Consider the following 18,799-nt stretch of genomic DNA (forward strand, 5'->3'; position numbering starts at 1 on the left):
TTGAGTTTTTTAGGGCGCGCTTCCCACACAACATGTTCTAACTCCATCGTTTTGTGACTGGGCTCTCGTGAAGTTGAGTAAAATCCATTGCGACATTGGATTGACAGTTCCTCTGCCCTCTCTCCTCCCCTGGTCCTCCCGATCGTATCCCATCAGCCATTGCTGCAAACAACAATAACAACAACAATCCCGGTGGCTTTCCTAGAGCGGCACTCACTCCTTTTGCCGCTCTTGCCAGGAAACTCTGTAGCCAATAGAAAAAGTCCACTCAACGCAACGGGAAACTCCATGGAGCCCGCCACACAACGCAACGGTTGTGCAGGAACTCTCCTCTGCACGGCATGGATTTTCAGCATGAAGTGTTTTCTTTAAAAACTCCACCGTTGCATGGAGTTTTCCCGCCGGACAATTCATTTCTCAGCAGTGGTGTAAAAACTATAAATACCTTTGAGAATTTACAACAAATCTCTTGAAACTTTGGAAAGTCATTCATTAAAAATGTAGGACAAAGTCTCGCTTGTGGAAGATTTTCTAGGTGGACATGGCAGGCTTTGCTAAGTCATGTTGTCTTTTACTGATTCAGGAATCTCCTGACTATTGAGCCTGTTTTAAGTACGACTGCTTTCTGGATGTTGGTGTGGATGTATTTTGGAAGGCCTAGTTTCTGAACGTTTTTTGTATGGCCTTTTGATGTGACTAACGGAATAATTGTGTCGTTGTTGTTATTATTATTGTTGTTATTATTTCTTCTATACTGCCCCACAGCTGATGTTCTCTGGGCGGTTTACCACAATTCCTAAAAATACCAAATACAACGTAATAAAATGGTCTGATTTTTTACCATAGAAAAATTAAAACAATGTACACAGCTAAGAACAATTTAAACAATGCCTTTTCCTAATGGACCTGTTCTACAAAACCCCGACAAAGATGCCGCATCATATACCATTAAATTCCATGGAGTAGAGGGTGGTCTTCACCTGGTGCTGAAAAGATCAGTGTCGGCACCAGGCGAGCCTCAATGGGGGGAGCTCATTCCATAGTCGGGGGGCCATGATTGAGAAGGCCCTCCTCCTTGTTGCCACCTTCCGAGGCTCCCTTGGAGGTGGCATATGGAGCCCCCACCCCTCCCCAACGTTGAGCTCAGTGTCCAGGTATGTTCAGTGCTGGAGAGTGGTTAGAAGTATGCTTTAAGGAGGATTCCTGCATTGAGCAGGGGGTTGGACTCAATGGTCTTATAGGCCCCTTCCGACTCTACTATTCTGTGATTCTATTTATCTATTTATTTCTAAAAGAGTATTTCTAAAAAGGGGTAAATGGGCAAGAGACCCCCAGGGCGAATGGCTGTCGGATCAGCAGATTGTTCAATATTGCATTCATTTTGAATGTTCCGCGTGGAGTCTTTCTCTCTCTCTCTCTCTCTCTCTCTCAGTCCCACCATGTAGAGCCTCTGGCTACTGCTGGAGTTCAGCGAGGAAGGGGCCAGGAGGCAGTTGAGCTACTGAGGCCTTTGGAAAAGGGGGCCTTGCTTTCTCTCCCGGCTCATCATAAGAACGTAAGAACCTAAGAAGAGCCCTGCTGGATCAGACCAAGGGTCCGTCTAGTCCAGCACTCTGTTCACACAGTGGCCGACCAGCCATCGGCCAGGGATGAACAAGCAGGACATGGTGCAACAGCACCCTCCCGCCCATGTTCCCCAGCAACTGGTGCACACAGGCTTAATGCCTCAGATGCTGAGAATAGCACATAACCATCAGAGCTAGTAGCCGTTGATAGCCTTCTCTTCCAGGAAGTTATTCAACCTCCTTTTAAAGGCATCCAAATTGGTGGCTGTCACTACATCTTGTAAATTGAGGATGTTTACATAGACGGAAGTGCTTTACAGCTACAAATGCTGTAAACTATGGGTTTTATGGCCATAATTTCCCCACGATTGGCTATTGGCAGCTGCCATTAGCTAATCGTGTAATTTAGCATGGAGGAGAACCTACCCATGAAATCTGACAGATGTGGTAAGCCAGGAACTCACAATCAGAACGCCAGTGCAATAGCACCCTCCCACCCATGTTCCCCAGCAACTGATGTATATAGGCTTGCTGCCTCTTGATACTGGAGGTAGCGCATAACCATCAGGGCTAGTAGCCGTTGATAGCCTTCTCCTCCAGGAATTTATCTAACCCCCTTTTAAAGCCCTCCAAATTGGTGGCCATCACTGCCAATCTTGTGGCAGTGAGTTCCATAGTTTAACTCTGCGCTGTGTGCAGTTGGATTTCTTGACCTGTCCAAACTAGTTGCAGATCCCAATCATTACAGAGCATCCTCACTTCGACGCTATAAAGCCGATCCAGCAGCGTCCCCTGTTCCGTCTGCCGAAATGAAAGGTTAATAATAGATTACCACTGCCGACACCTGAGCCATGGATAAACTCCTGCTTAATCCAAAAGATTCTGAAATGGAAGGTTCTCCCGCCCCCCCCCCCCGCCCCTAATCCTTGACAAATGACTGTCATTGTGCCCTCTATTTAAAGATCAAGGTTCTTTTGGCAAGCTGCCCAACTAATTCATACGTGGCCTCCTGAATGGCTCCTGCATCTTTCAATATTGCATTCATTTGAAATCTAAAAAAAAAATCGCAAACGTGCACCTGTTGTTATATACAGTGAGGAAAGACAAAAGTGTTCCCCCCCCCCCTCCACCGAGCTAGATTTGTCTTTAATGTGGTGTGCACATTTTGGGAGAGACATAATCTTCCACGTTTTCTTCGGAAGCGGATTTTAACCTTGCCAATTTTAATCTCGCAGCTGTTGTGCAAGCTTAACTGTTTACAGAAATATTAATATTCGGCAAATTGGGAATTAATTTTCTACTTAATGATCTGTAATATAGCTTGGAATCTATCCCTTAGTAGTAGTTGTAGGAATATACATATTAGTATAGACAGAGAGCCCTAACAGCATTTGGCATGATGGATATGGTGACTTTGACCTTTTTTAGACCAGTTGTACATATACATCGACTGGAGCAAGATATAAAAAAACTTGTTCGATAATATTCAATCCGGTGCAGATTGTTCTACTTCCAAGACGATATTGTTCACCATCGTGAGTTTCAGTTGGATGGAAAGGTCTCTCCCTCTATTTTAAGACCTTGATGAAAGCTGGCTGCTGAAAAAGAAAAAGAAAAGGTTTGCATAGCACCTGAATGGCATCTTAGAGGCAGCTGCTAGATCCCTTGGCTCAATTCAGACAACACATGTCTCAATGGTGGGTTTAGAACTCCACGGTGGAGATTTTACACCACCATTGAGAAATGTGTTGTCTGTTGGGAAAACTCCACCCCACGGTAGAGGTGTTTTTTGGGAAAACACTCCATGCTGAATATCCACGTTGTGCAGAGGAGAACTGCACAACCGTTGTGTGGCTTGTTGTGTGGAAGGATCTGTAGAGTTTCCCGTTGCGTTACGTTGACTTTTCCCACTGGCTACAGAGTTCCCTGGCAAGAGCGGCGAAACGAGCGTGTGCTGCTCTAGGAGAGCCACCAGGATTGGGTTGGGTTTTTTGCAGCAGTGGGTGATGGGATGCCATTGGGAGGACCAGGGAGGAGAGAGTGCGGAGGAATTGTCAATCAAACATCACAACGGGTTCTACTCAACTCCACGGTAGCCCACAGTCACACAACGGTGGAGTTAGAAGATGTTGTGTGGGGAGTATCCCCTAGGAACTCCACTGTTGAGTGGAGTTCTCAAACTGTGTTGACTAACGTGTTGTCTGAACTGAGCCGCCAACTCTCCTAAGAACTTTTGTGAACACTGTAACGGCTGCAAACCCTTTCTTGCTCTTTGCTTTTAGGTTCTTTGGCTACTGAGCTTTGACGACGAGAAGAATACCCTGGCAGATGCTGTTGACAAGTACTGCATCGGTGTCCCGCCTATCCAGTGGCTGGCTTGGATCCCACAGCTGTTAACATGTCTGGTTGGATCAGAGGGCAAACTTCTCTTGAACCTCATTAGCCAGGTTGGAACGGCTTTATGTTGCCTTCTGTATGTTGCGAGCTGTGTCATCCGGTTCATTGTTTCTTATATTTGTATGACGTTTAACCTTTAAGAGAGCCTCGTGTGGCGCAGAGCGGTAAAGCAGCAGTTTCTGCAGCTGAAACTCTCCCCACGGCCTGAGTTCAATCCCCGTGGAAGCTGGTTTCAGGCAGCCGGCTCAGGTCGACTCAGCCTTCCATCCTCCCGAGGTCGGTAAAATGAGTACCCAGCTAGCTGGGGGAAAGGTAATAACGGCCGGGGAAGGCAACGGCAAACCACCCCACTATAAGGCCTGCCAAGAAAACGTCAGCGAAAGCTGGCGTACCTCCAAGAGTCAGCAATGACTCAGTGCTTGCACGAGAGGTTCCTTTTCTTTCCTTTCCTTTCCTTAACCTTTAAACAATCTAAGATAAATGGAAAACAACCCGCTTTCAGGGTTTCTCAAGGGACTGAAACTGTGCGCATATTGCATAGGTCTAGGCACGTGCAGTGTTCGAACGGGGTTGGGGAAGATAACTAGCAATGCACACCATCGTTCCAGAAGGGATTTATGTCTGTGAAAAGATACTGCAGTCTGTTATCTGTAAAGGTTTTTTTTTTTTTTTTTTTTTAAAAAGGCTATCATACACAAAATAAGCTTTGCAGAAATCTTTTACTTGAGTCATAGAAAGCAATGCAAAATGCAGGAATAATGTAAGATTAGGAATTTGCCAGTTTTGTGGGCAGCACTCAGCATGGACCTTCCTGACTTACGAGGCTTAATAGAACCCTTGTTAACTTCCTGTTTATTCCAGTAAATATGCATCTCCGGATATGGAGAAGTGTGGTTGGAAAAGGTACAAGTAGTGTTCCATTTGGAAGATTACGTATTTGACAGACCTGAGGGCGTCATTTGCTAGGCCAGGGTGGGTAAGGGTGTTCAGCTTTGTGTCACAGAACGTAAAGCTCAATTCAGGCGTCATGCTCAATCATGGTCAGAGAAACTTAATTCTGGTTTGGCCTGACATCTGAGTTGACTAGTTATGGCTGGCAAATCAAAATCAGGAATGGTTTGCAAACTGTGGTCCAAGCCACCTGTGGTTTGGCATGAGGTCTGAATTGACAGACATTAGTTATGGTTATAATAAGGATAAACTTTGTATTGGAACACTCTTTAATTTGGAATGATGTGCACGTCCTCCTGAAATACTGGTTTCTTAGGAGTTAACACAAGGTCAGTGCAAATGTTTTTTCCGAGCCTTTATGGCTGCTAAAAGACTGATATTATTATGTTGGAAGGATAATTTTTCACCTCCCATAATGCTATGGACTTAACATAGTTACGGCGATAGTTCTGCTTACAGAGGCAAACGGATTATAGGTACCGCAGTCAACTTTTCTAAAGCTGAGCACTGACAGAACGGGAAATGAAAGTAGAAAGGAACTCTAAGGCTCAGTTCAGACAACACGTTTTTCAACTGTGGTTTTAGTACTCCGTGGTGGAGTTTTTATACCATCGTTGAGAAATGTATTGTCTGGCAGGAAAACTCCACGCAATGGTGGAAGTTTTTTTGGAAAACACTCCACGCAGAATATCCACGCTGCGCAGAAAGGAGTTCCTGCACAACCGTTGGTTGTGCTCCGTGGAGTTTTCTGTTGCGTTGCGTTGACTTTTCTCACTGTCTACAGAGTTCCCTGGCAAGAGTGGCGAAAGGAGGGAGTGCCACTCTAGGAGAGCTGCTGGGATTGTTTTTTTTGCAGCAATGGGTGATGGGATACCATTGGGAGGACTGAGGGAGGGGAGCGGGGGGAGGAACTGTCAATCAAATGTTGCGATGGATTTTACTCAACACAGTAGCCCACAGTCACACAGCGGTGGAGTTAGAACATGTTGTGTGTGGAGTACCCCCTAAAAACTCAACCGTTGTGTGGAGTTTTCACACTGCGTTGACTAACGTCTCGTCTGAAGGGAGGCTAAACCATGGTTTGCTTGTTGTATGTTTTAGAAGCTCAATCCATTGTTTCCAGCTCAATCCAGGAAAGAATGGAACCATTTAGTCATGGCCAATTTAAGGCTAGTTCATTTCAGTGGGACATAAAGTGTGGTTTTTCTTTTTTGGGGGATTGGGACTGCAATCCCAGAAGCTGCCATTTGTTAGGTGCTTATTTATAAAGAATATTGAAATGTATGACAGACAGAAAGAAAATGCTTATTGCTATTGGATTGCTCAGAGGGTCATTGCTGTACATTTCGGCCTGATCTCAGATTTCCTATTACAAATGGAGGTTAATTTATTGCAAACCTCTTAAGCAGCGTTTCAGTTCCTTGAGATGCAGGTGTGATGTGTTTTTTTAAAAAATATATTATTATTATTCAAAGGGACGGCAAGGAAAACCTCCCGCCTTTGCTCATCATCCGCCTTGCCTCCTAGAATGTAGACAGATATATTGTTCCTTTCCCTTAATGGACACCGAAACGTATAGATTTAAAGGCAAAAACGGTGCATTAAAGTGTATTCGGCATGCTTTTCTCTTCCCTTTTCTGGAGGAGTCATGAAATCTCTGTTTGGTAAAAGTGGTATCCCTTTCCGTTAAGTGCTTATTTTTTCACCCTTAGCACAGCAATTTTGCGGAGTAAGGTTACGTTCTAATGGGCTTCGCTAACATGTAGTGCTACGTTCACTGGGAATTGTGGTCTTATTTAAAGACTAGATAGTGTCTTTTTGTGTCTCTCCCTTCTTTTATCTCCATCAGTAAGATCTTTTTAGACTTCTGCGTGCTCTCATTATGCAGATGCCTGGCTTGCAAAGTAACACGATAGGTCCTGATCAGCTTCCCCTTATAACTATAGGGAGAATAACCTTTCAGAGTTATTTTATGCCGCATCAGATGATGCCTTGATCTTCACCCAACCCCTACGCTCATCTCCTCCAACCTGATGCCCTATCAGTATTTTAGATTTCAATTCCCTTCAGGCCTTGCTAGGGTTGTTGAGATTTTGTAAACTCTGTCAGGTGCCTTTCACTCCATCATCCGCTCATTGACACCAATTTCCTGAATCTGTGCAAAATGCGCACTTACAGAAATGCGCAAATCACACCTGCAATTTGCAAATCCCTTGTCATATTTTTCTATGATGAAATTTGCATAAAGTTCCAGAAAGTATTAAAAAGGAAGTCTGCTGAATTCATGTGACTTGGGAAAAGCTGGCCCAATGCAGGATCCATGGGTCAAATGCTTAGAAATCTGAACTCATTGGATTCCGTTACAGATTTCTCTGACATGCCTTAGCCCCAGCCAGCATGGCCAATGGTCATGCTGGGAGTTGTAGTCCAAAACACCTGCAGAGCACCAGATTGGGGAAGGTTGCCCTACGTGGCTGGGGAGAGGGAGAGAGAGCATACGTTTCCTCCCTGCCCACCCTGTGCTTCTGCCCCAGACATCCATATTGGGGATGTACTTGCAGATAACACATCTAGGTCCAAGATGTGCAGTCAAAACCTCAAATAAAATCTGGGAAATTACCTGCACTCTGGGCCTATGTGTGTTGGTCTTTACGGGTGTCTGACTTCAAGAAGTTTTACCCCATGCATAGATGTCTGATGGCATCAGGGTGGACAGGTATGCTGGCTGGCTGTTGTAAGTTACGCTATTACTCCCTACCACCTTCAAAACTCAGATCTGATGGAACGCCTCTCCCGACCTGAACCTGCCCTTACACTGCGCTCAACATCTAAGGTCCTCCTCCAAGTGCCTACTCCAAGGAAAGCTCAGAGGACGGCAACAAGGGAGAGGGCCTTCTCGGTGGTGGCCCCCCAATTATGGAATGATCTCCCCAATGAGGCTCACCTGGTGCCAACATAGTTATCTTTTCGGCGCCAGGTCAAGACTTTTCTCTTCTCCCAGGCATTTAACAGCATTTAAAAACGCTAAGTTTGTTTGTTTTAAACGGACCCCAGAACTATCGTTTTTAAATGGATACCATTGTTTTTATACTGTTGTTTTTATGTTTTATGTTTTTATGTCCTGATGGTTTTAAATTTTGTATACTTTTTAATGTTCACTATTTTTAACTTTTGTAAACCGCCCAGAGAGCTTCAGCTATGGGGCAGTATATAAATTAAATAAATCTGGTATTGTCCAATTGCGCTCTTTGTTTTAACTTTAACTTGATTTATTATTATTATTATTATTATTATTCAACAATGGTTTTACATAGACAAGGTTATGCATATATCCAATAGATTTGTGGGATCATGATACTTCTGATAGGGCCATTGGTTTACATGTCTTTTATCCCAATCTAGGTTGGACGTGTTTATCCCCAGGCGGTCTACTTCCCTATCCGGACCCTCTATTTGACACTGAAGATAGAACAGCGCGAGCGCTACAAAAGTGGTACGCAGCAAACATTGCAAAGTAATGTCCTCGGTGGCCCATCCCCAGATTGGGAAGAGCTTAGAATCATAGAATAGTAGAGTTGAAAGGGGCCTATAAGGCCATCGAGTCCAACCCCCTGCTCAATGCATGAATCCAGCTTCAAGCATCCCTGACAGATGGTTGTCCAGCTGCCTCTAGTATGGGAGGGCCCACCACCTCCCTAAGTAACTGGTTCCATTGTCGTACTGCTCTAACTTTGCTTCTGCAGTCAGCTTAGAGGTGGCTCTCACAGGCTGTTCACCAGCTGGGAATGAACCTTCGCCAGACCTTATCTCTGAAAACATTAACAACACATAGTCTGTAGGAAATCAGTATTCTTCTGAGGGGGAGGGCACGTCAAGGCTAGTTGATCCTAGAGTACGCCACAGACTAAAATGGGTGGAGCTTAAAGAAGGCGAGAGAACATCGGCCCAGCTAGCTTCTCGCCAAAGGCTTCTTCAGAACCAGTCTCCCTGAAGTTAAAGCATTCTGGGGAAAGGGGTTTCCGTCCTTCTTGAAAGGACAATTCTCTCGCTTAGTTTGCCTAGTTTTGCCTAGAGGAGAGTTCCTAGAGCTTGGACTCTCTTCAGGTGGGAAGAGATGTTTATTGCCTGAATAAAGCTTTGTGGAGTACGTGGCAGACCTTGCTATTGTCTTCCAAGAAGGCGGGAGTTTTGGGGAAACACGACATACGCTTCTCCTGCTGTTCCTCCCCCAAATTCACAATGGCTACAGAGTGCCAAAACAGTCAAAATTAGCTAGCGCGCAAGCTACTCTTGACCCTTAGGCACTTTTTAAAAATTAATATTTTTCGGCAGCCGTAGCACAAGAAAATATGACCCTGGGATCTTATTGTTCTTCTTCGTGGTCTCTATGCATCACACATATGGGCTCTGCGCCCGTGCTGAGACCTGAACCGGAACCTCAAATAGCTTAGTATAACATTTTAGGTGGGAACCATCCTCCAACGCTACTGCGCATGTGCACGCGGTTCCCGCCTATACCTCAGTTCTTCGTCGTCCGCCATCGTGGTTAGACGTAGAAAACCGACCTCTTAGCGTTTTTCAAAAGATTACCTCTTATACTTCCCTTTTACGCTTGTAATTAGTTCTTCGTCTTTATCCTTTTTCCTTCTTTCCTATCTGAAAAAAAAAATCTTTTAAATCTTTCTATTTTTCCTCACGATCCGCGGGTCGCAGGGGCCTACTGGGCGTATGGCCGTGAAGGCTCTCTTCAGAAAGTGTGTGAGTTGCCGGGCTAAACTCCCGCCAACGGACAGGCACTCACTGTGTGTAATTTGTCTCGGTGAAGGGCATAAAGTTGAGACGAACCAAAAAGAACCCACTTACAAGTGCTGGAGATCAGAAAAACACTACTTGTTTTAGGTTTGAGCTCCCCCCCTGTCCTGCTCTCCCCCCCCCCCCCCCCCGGCTGCACACTGGATAGCATTATGCTGCTGTTTATTCTGATGAGGATATTACCATATTCTGTGTGGACAGTCCTTGAGGGAAATGACTGTTTCCTTGTGGTCAATGTAGACTTTGGAGCCTAGTGGTGTGATGGGGTTTTATGAATGGACAGGCTACGTTTTGGAAAAGACTTCAGCAGTTCGTGGCACAACCAGTTTTCTGGTAAACAGCAAGGAGCAGTTCGAGAGGAAGTAGAGGGCCATATAAAAACCAGTTATGTTTTTTTTTCCCCAGCTTGGCTCTTCTGCGACCTATTTTCTTTGTCAGCTTTATCGAAGTGGAAAACAAGAAGGGCTTGTTTGTCGCCAAAAAAGAAAGGGGTGGAAAAAAAGCCACCCTCTTGTAAATGGTTATGTTAATAATGTGTCTGCGGATGTAGCAGGATTGCAATTTCTTTTCTAATTTCCGGCGAAATTGCAAGTTATTTTTAAGCCCGTGGAATGCTTTGTAGTCTTAATGACATTCTCTGCGTATCTCTCTGCTCCTCCCCAAATAAGATTCCGGACAGCAGCAGCCGAGTTCCGTCGGGAACCAATCGCATTCCGCTTCGGACCCCGGGCCAATCAGAGCCACCGCCCCGATGTGGCGTTGCAGCCGAATCATGCATATGCAGCGGGAACTGCATCCGACGCTGCTCTCCTCTCTAGAGGGAATTGTGGATCAAATGGTCTGGTTTAGAGAAAACTGGCACGAGGAGGTAACTTTTATTTCATTCTGGAATTGTTCAAATGCGTCCTCAAAAACCCCAAACAGTTGTATATAAGGACATCAGAAGTGCCCCGCTGGATCGGACCAAGGGTCCATCTAGTCCAGCACTCTGTTCATCCGGTGGCAAACCAGCCACTGGAAATTGCAACAGTGGGGGTGGGGAACCCTTTTTGCAGGAGAGAGAGAGAGATGTGATAATTTAGCCACCTCCATTCTCTCTTCTTCCTTAGGAAGGTGTTGAGATGGGATAGAAAGACATCGTGATTTAGCTGCCTTCATGTTCTTATTAGAATCTGTCATCTTCCAGAGACTTCCATGGGGCTTCCATGGAAGAAGAATGGGAGCTCCCCTCCCCCCCAACATAAGAAGAGCCATGCTGGATCAGACCTAGGGTCCATCTAGTCCAGCATACTGGTCACCCAGTGGCCAACCAGCTGTCAACCAGGGACCAACAAAGCAGGACATGGTGCAACAGCACCCTCCTGCCCATGTTCCCCAGCAACTGGTGCACAAAGGCTTACTGCCTCGAATACTGGAGGTAGCACACAACCACTAGGTCTAGTAGCCATGGATAGCCTTCTCCTCCAGGAATTTATCCAACCCCCTTTTGAAGCCATCCAGATTGGTGGCCATCACTACATCTTTTGGTAGTGGGATCCACAATTTAACTCTGCGCTGTGTGAAGAAGTCCTTCCTTTTATTTGTCCTGGATCTCCCACCAATCAGCTTCATGGGATGACCCCATTGGGTTCTAGTATTTTGAGAGAGGGAGAAAAATGTCTCCCTGTCCACATTCTTATATGAACTGCATGCACTACTAGTGTTCATTTGGTTTGGTTTTTTGAGCACTGTATGATACACATCGCCTACATATTGTTTAAAATGTGTCCTTCACCATCCTTCATATTCCACCTGGTTTTCCTGTGCTCTTATGCCATTTAATAGCATATGGGATGCCTGTCTGGAGTGTTTAGATGGTTATTAATACTGCCCTGAAGCAAGAGGTGTGGTGACCTGGTTCTCTGACTAACGCGTTCTTATCATCAACTTTATTACGGTCACCGACCAGACTTTACACATACGAGAGAATAAGACAAAATTACATGCACACTTGAAAAGTATGTAGCTGAATGAATTCTGGAGTCACCTTATTCTCACAGCCTTCAAAAAGAATTTTGCAAAACCCTCGATTGTGCCTCTGTCCTCTGTGGTCCTGAAGCACTGAAGAACTGCATTAATTTCTAAACTGGTGTGAAGTAATAATTTCTCTCTAATCTTTGTATAAAAACAACGACAGCGTAAAACGTGGACAACCGATTCAATTTCATTGCTTCCACATGGGCACAAGCGATCGTGAAAAGTGATTTTCTGAAACCTCCCCTGCAACAGAGTAGATGGCAGGGCATTAAATCTTGCCAGGGTTCGTGTATGCCGATATTTGGGTATATTAAGTATTGAAAATTTATTTCGCTTCTGCCGTTCCGAATCTTGGGTTACTACCTAAGAACAGAGGGGAGCAGGTTCTGCAGATCTTAAAACTTGTGTATCACAGTCTCTTACCCTTTGAAACAAAAGGGCCTTGGCCTGTTTTGCTTCCATCGTTAATAGAGACTCGGGGCAAAAGCTCAGAGAGTTGATCTTATTCCAGAGTAGTTTCATCCACTCAGTGACGAATGCGTTCTTTTGCCTTCACCATTATTCCAGTCTTGCTTTCCATTTAATTAAGTGCCCCGTTTTCTGCCCTGCTTTCCAGGTATTCATAGAATCATAGTTGGAAGGGGCCTATAAGGCCATCGAGTCCAACCCCCTGCTCAATGCAGGAACCCTCTTAGGCCATTTAATGGAATGCCATTTTGGAGTGTTTTGATTGTGATCTGGTTCTCTAACTATTAGAGCCTCATGTAGCACAGAGTGGTAAACGGCAGTTACTGCAGCTGAAACTCTCCCCACGGCCTGAGTTCGATCCCAGCGGAAGCTGGTTCTCAGGCCGCTGGCTCAGGTCGACTCAGCTTTCCATCCTTCCAAGGTTGGTAAAATGAGTACCCAGTTAACTGGGGGAAAGGTAACTGCGACTGGGGAAGGCAATGGCGAACCACCCTGCTACAAAGTCTGCCAAGAAAATGTCAGAGAAAGCAGGCGTCCCTCTAGGAGTCAGCAATGACTCAAGTGCTTGCACGAGAGGCTCCTTTCCTTTCCTTTCACTATTTTCTCACCCTCGTAATTGTTCCAATATTGCTTCCCATTTATTTAAGCGCCCCGTTTTCTGCCCTGCTTTCCCTTCCCCCAGGTATTCATAGAATCATAGAATAGTAGAGTTGGAAGGGGCCTGTAAGGCCATCGAGTCCAACCCCCTGCTCAATGCAGGAACCCTCTTAGACCATTTAACGGAATGCCGTTTTGGAGTGTTTTGATCGTGATCTGGTTCTCTAACTATTCTCTCACCCTCATCATTGTTCCGGTATTGCTTCCCGTTTATTTAAGTACTAGTGAACAAACCTGGCATTGCATGGGTTTGAATCGCCCTTAGTTTGATACAGAGAAGGCTTCAAGCAAACTTTACATATCTGTTGGAGACATAGCACCAGCCCAGTCCAAGTTATATCATGTCTGCGGGCACCCCTAGGCAGAACCTCTTCCATGGTGCACCTCTATAGCACCCTAAGGGAGGGCTGCCCCATACTAGTGGGGAGGGAGAAACCATATAACTCTGTCTCTCTGGCCGCTAATCTCCCCCGCCTTCGAACTGTATCGACTTAAAGCTATGTACCGTTTATGGAGGTCTTCCCCTAATGACCAACGTTCTTACTGCAGACTTCAACCATGTGGATTCATTTAACTTAATTAATTTTAAAAAACAAAATAGCCCCAAAATACACTGTCTAGGGTCTCCTTAGTAAGTGGGCCAAGTTTCAGGTTTCACGTTATGGAACGGACGGACAGACAGACACCCATCCTTTTTCATTATTATAAAACTAGATATTGCCTTTCAGGTAAAACCAGGTAGTTTAAAAATATTGGGAAATGACAGAATATCCATAAAGAATTGTACTGCTCAAGGACAAAAAGTAAATGTCAGAAATATATAAAATTGCTTTTTGGACCATAGAATCATAGAAGAGTAGAGTTGGAAGGGGCCTACAAGGCCATCGAGTCCAACCCTTTGCTCAATGCAGGAATCCACCCTAAAGCATCCCTGACAGATGGTTGCCCAGCTGCCTCTTTGAAGGCCTCTAGTGTGGGAGAGCCCACAGCCTCCCTAGGTAACTGTTTCCATTGTCATACTGCTCTAACAGTCAGGAAGTTTTTCCTGATGTCCAGCTGGAATCTGGCTTCCTTTAACTTGAGCCCGTTATTCTGTGTCCTGCACTCTGGGAGGATCGAGAAGAGATCCTGGCCTGTAGATATAGCCAAGATACAGCCTGTATCTTGGCAAGCTAAGAACAGGATGGGAAATTTAGCTATAGAGGCAATCTATGGCCAGCTGTTTGGTTAGAAGGCCAGGAATTTGAGCACTTGGTTGTGCCGTATATGCAAAGTTCTCTGCCTCGGTGTATTAAAATACAGTGTTGCAGGCTTATTTCATTATTTCCATTCAAAAGGCCCCATTGGTGCAATTTCTTCTGTCTTTGGTGTTATTAGGTCCTTCGACAGCTACAACAAGGCCTGGCAAAGTGCTACTCTGTTGCCTTTGAGAAGAGTGGAGCAGTTTCAGACGCCAAAATCACCCCCCACACACTGAATTTTGTCAAGAAGTTGGTCAGCACGTTTGGGGTTGGCCTTGAGAACGTCTCCAATGTCTCCACCATGTTTTCCAGTGCAGCTTCGGAGTCTTTAGCCAGAAGAGCCCAGGCCACAGCTCAAGATCCCGTCTTTCAGAAACTGAAAGGGCAGTTCACAACAGGTGAGTCATTTATTTACGTATAGCTTGACATTGGCTCAGTTCGGACAACACGTTAGTCAACGCAGTGCGAAAACTCCCCTCAGCGGTTGAGTTTTTAGGGGGTGCACCCCACACAACACGTTCTTACTCCACTGCTGTGTGACTGTGAGCTCCCGTAGAGTGGAGTAAAATCCATGGCGACATTGGATCGACAGTCCCTCCGCCCATCAGCCATTTTTTTTTTAAAGCGAGAATAATTTATTTATTTATTAATTAATTTTATTATTTATTAATTACATTTCTATACCGCCCAATAGCCGGAGCTCTCTGGGCGGTTCACAAAAATTAAAACCATTCAAAGTATAAAACAACAGTATAAAACCATAATATAAAATACAATACAAAAGCTCAACCAGATAAAAACAGCAGCAATGCAAAATTACTAATTTAAAACACCAAGTTAAAATGTATTTATAGATTGTTAAAATGCTAAAAAGATCTTCACCTGGCGTCTAAAAGCATATAATGTAGGTGCCAAGCGAACCTCCTTAGGGAGCTCATTCCACAGCCGGAGTGCCACAGCAGAGAAGGCCCGCCTCCTGGTAGCCACCTGCCTCACTTCCTTTGGCAGGGGCTCGTGGAGAAGGACCCCTGAGGATGACCTTAGGGTCCGGGCAGGTACATACAGGAGGAGGCGTTCCTTCAGATAGCCTGGCCCCAAGCCGTTTAGGGCTTTAAATGTTAATACCAGCACTTTGAATCGGGCCCGGACCTGGACTGGCAGCCAATGAAGCTGGAAAAGGACTGGCGTGATGTGGTCTCGTTGGCCAGTCCCTGTTAGTAACCGTGCTGCCCTGTTTTGTAACAGTTGAAGTTTCCGGACCGTTTTCAAAGGCAGCCCCACGCATAACGCATTGCAGTAATCCAAACGAGAGGTTATCAGAGCCAGGATTAATCCAGGATTAATCCATGGTTTCAGATCTTGGCTTGTTCTCACTAACCGTAGTTTAACTACGGTTTTGCAACATCCGCCATCACAGGAACTGCACTTAGTTTAAAAGGGGAAATAGAAGCTTGAAATCCTTGCGGGTGCGAAAGAAGCAGGCGATCTGAAACTCATTATCATATCAGCAAGGTACGGTTGTCCGTTATGTCTGAACCCGTCCAGTTTTCTATTGTCCTTTCTACTCTGGAATAGTATGAAAGAGTATTCAGGTAAAAACAGGCGACAACCTAGTGAGTGAATGAAAGTTTTGGCTGTTAGGTGATTTCCTGTATCTAGTATAAATGTTGTGAGATTAATTTAAGAGCATTTTGGGGTTGGGGGTGGGATTTAATTCAACAGAAAGACACTGTGCATTAAGTGTTTAGGGAGAGAATTATATAAAACCATCTAGGGATAAGAAAATAATTTCCAGGTAGTCCAGTTTTATGGTTAAAAGGCACAATGTAGGCTCTTAAAATGCGACGATAGAACAGTCATGTGAATGTTTTTCCCCAAATTAGTAGCATCTTCACAAATTACATATTTTAAGCTTTCAGGTATCTGACATTCATGAAATTACTTGGGTTCCTCCCCCCCCCCCCATTTGAGTTAGATAATTTCAGTCAATACCTATAATTGGCCTTTTAGAGAGCCCATTTAGGAAACATTATGCTTCTAGTATTCATTTCCCATTAACCAGCCTCAGATTCCATTATTTATGGATCAGCAATGCGCGAAAAATGTGATTTGTGAGGAGCACCTGTTCTGTTACCATTTCTGCCCTCAGCCCTCTGCTTCCTTGGGGTGAGTTTTATGAAAGGGCCTTCCTGGCGGCTGATTCTGAAAGCTGCTTCTTGAACGTTCCTCGCTCTGCCTAACAGTGAAGCATTAAGCATGCTTACTTGGGAGTAAGCCCCATTGAGCTTGACGGGATTTACTTTTGAGTCAGCACGCATTTACATCTTTTTTAAGCGATGATGGGGTTTTTTTTAAGTGGCAAACGTTCAGGATCAGCTCTGGTACTGGATACCGGATCGATGATTTGTTTTTAAATTTCCCCTACTCCTAAACTAGCTTTCTGCCAAAGCACACTGAGGCCATTTTCAGTTTTAAAGAATGGTTTACAATCTAAGAAACATGAGTGAGGAGGGAGGAAAAAAAATGCAAATTCAGGTACCACCATAGTCATTTTATTTATTTATGTATTTATTTTATTTAATGCTTTTCTATATTGCCCAATCGCCAAAGCTCTCTGGGCAGTTCACAAATTTTGTTACATAATGACTGGGCGGAACGGTTATTACATAGGAGGTAGTTCTGGGAGGAGAAAGGCCTGCTGAGCTGGTGGAAAGGTCTTCGCTGTTTCTTCTCACCCTTGGATGAAGCTACCTGGTGCCCCTAAGAACGTCTCTAAAATAATAATAATAATAATAATAATAATAATAATAATACATCCCTCAGCCTGAAAGATGTTGGATATTCCTGATCTAAGTGAACCAGGCAAGTGTGCACAGGAGAAGGTGGTCCTTAAGATAACCCTGACAGCTTGAGCACTTTCTATTTCAGGTATTTATTTATTTATTACATTTCTATACCGCCCAATAGCCGAAGCGCTCTGGGCGGTTCACGAAAATTAAAACCATAGTAAGACAACCAACAGGTTAAAAGCACAAATACAAAATACAATACAAAAAGCACAACCAGAATAAAAACCATGCAGCAAAATTGATATAAAATTAAAATACAGAGTTAAAACAGTAAAGTTTAAATTTAAGTTAAAATTAAGTGTTAAAATACTGAGAGAATAAAAAGGTCTTCAACTGGCGACGAAAGGAATACAGTGTAGGCGCCAGGCAGACCTCTCTGGGGAGCTCATTCCACAACCGGGGTGCCACAGCGGAGAAAGCCCTCCTCCTAGTTGCCACCTGCCTCACTTCCTTTGGCAGGGGCTCACGGAGAAGGGCCCCTGAAGATGATCTTAAGGTCCGGGCAGGTACACATGGGAGGAGGCGTTCCTTCAAATAACCTGGCCCCAAACCGTTTAGGGCTTTAAATGTCAATACCAGCACTTTGAATCGGGCCTGGACCTGGACTGGCAGCCAATGAAGTTGTAAAAGGACTGGCTTAATACGATCTCGCCGGCCAGTCCCTGTTAGTAAACGGGCTGCCCTGTTTTGTACCAGCTGAAGCTGGTAGAGTTATAGAGGCTTTTTTAACCATCGCAGCGCCTACAGCCAGAATCCAAAGAACCGTGCAACCAGTTTGCATTCATAGAGTCATAGAATAGTAGAGTTGGAAGAGGCCCATGAGGCCATCAAGTCCTACCCCCTGCTCAATGCAGGAATCCACCTTAAAGCATCCCTGACAGATGGCTGTCCAGCTGCCTCTTGAATGTCTCTAGGGTGGGAGAGTCCACCACCTTCCTAGTTCATTGGTTCCTTTGTTGTATCGCTCTAACAGTCAGGACGTTTTTCCTGATGTGCAGCCGGAATCTGGCTTCCTGTAACTTGAGCCCGTTATTCCGTGTCCTGCACTTTGCGATGACCGAGAAGAGATCCTGGCCCTCCTTTAGCAACTGTACCATGTTGCAAGGGAAACTGGTTCAGAAACCGAGGGAAGCCTCGAAAACAATGCGTTGTTATGGGATGACGGGGTCATGTGGAAAAAAAGAATTCACAATCCCGCAGGGTAAGTAACGTAGAACTTTGGAATGGGAAGTCATAGCAAAGTGCGGGGTTACAAGATTTTTCTGAAAGTCACATATATGCCCTACATATTAGAGAGCATGTGAAGCGCGGCATGAAATAATCTTTGAAGCTCTGCAGTTGCATGGTAGCAGATAATGGAAGCCTTGAACCATATGATCAGATTTAATGTGTGGGAGCCACTAGAGAAGAAAATAGTAGTTGACATACTGTGCTTGTTCTTGGTTGTCTGAAAATTCTGAGTGATCCAGCTGCAGTTAATGTAAATCTGCATTTTTTATATTTTCTGAAATTCCTGGGTTTTGGGGTTTCTCCCCCCTCCCCGAATGCGGTGGTACTTTTGAGAGCTTTTTGCAAATACTGTATTTTAGAACAGGGGCTCACAGACAGTTTAGGTCGGTAGGCACGTTTGGAAATTTGAGAGAGAGTTTTGGATACTCTCACAAAATGGCTGCCATGGTGGGCATGGCTCGTCACTAAACGCTCATTTCCCAGAAGGCCACGTAGTGAGACTTGAAGAAAATTACTGGGTGACTTTGGGCCAATCACAGATTCTCAGCCCAGCCCACCTCACAGGGTTGTTGTTGTGAGGATAAAATGGAATGGAGGAGGAGGATTATGTACG

At 44.8% G+C, this 18,799-nt stretch overlaps 1 protein-coding gene across 1 annotated transcript in view; it reads left to right on the plus strand.

Moving 5' to 3' along the window:
* TRRAP (transformation/transcription domain associated protein) overlaps positions 1 to 18,799 on the plus strand; it is a 166,765-nt gene that overhangs the window by 120,025 nt on the left and 27,941 nt on the right. The window contains exons 62-65 of the mRNA XM_063143617.1: positions 3,848 to 4,012; positions 8,316 to 8,406; positions 10,394 to 10,593; positions 14,244 to 14,505. Coding sequence (XP_062999687.1) covers positions 3,848 to 4,012; positions 8,316 to 8,406; positions 10,394 to 10,593; positions 14,244 to 14,505 — 718 coding nt within the window. The remainder of the gene's footprint in view (positions 1 to 3,847; positions 4,013 to 8,315; positions 8,407 to 10,393; positions 10,594 to 14,243; positions 14,506 to 18,799) is intronic.

This window comes from Elgaria multicarinata, chromosome 17 (assembly GCF_023053635.1).
Source record: "Elgaria multicarinata webbii isolate HBS135686 ecotype San Diego chromosome 17, rElgMul1.1.pri, whole genome shotgun sequence".
Taxonomy (NCBI): Eukaryota; Metazoa; Chordata; class Lepidosauria; order Squamata; family Anguidae; genus Elgaria; species Elgaria multicarinata.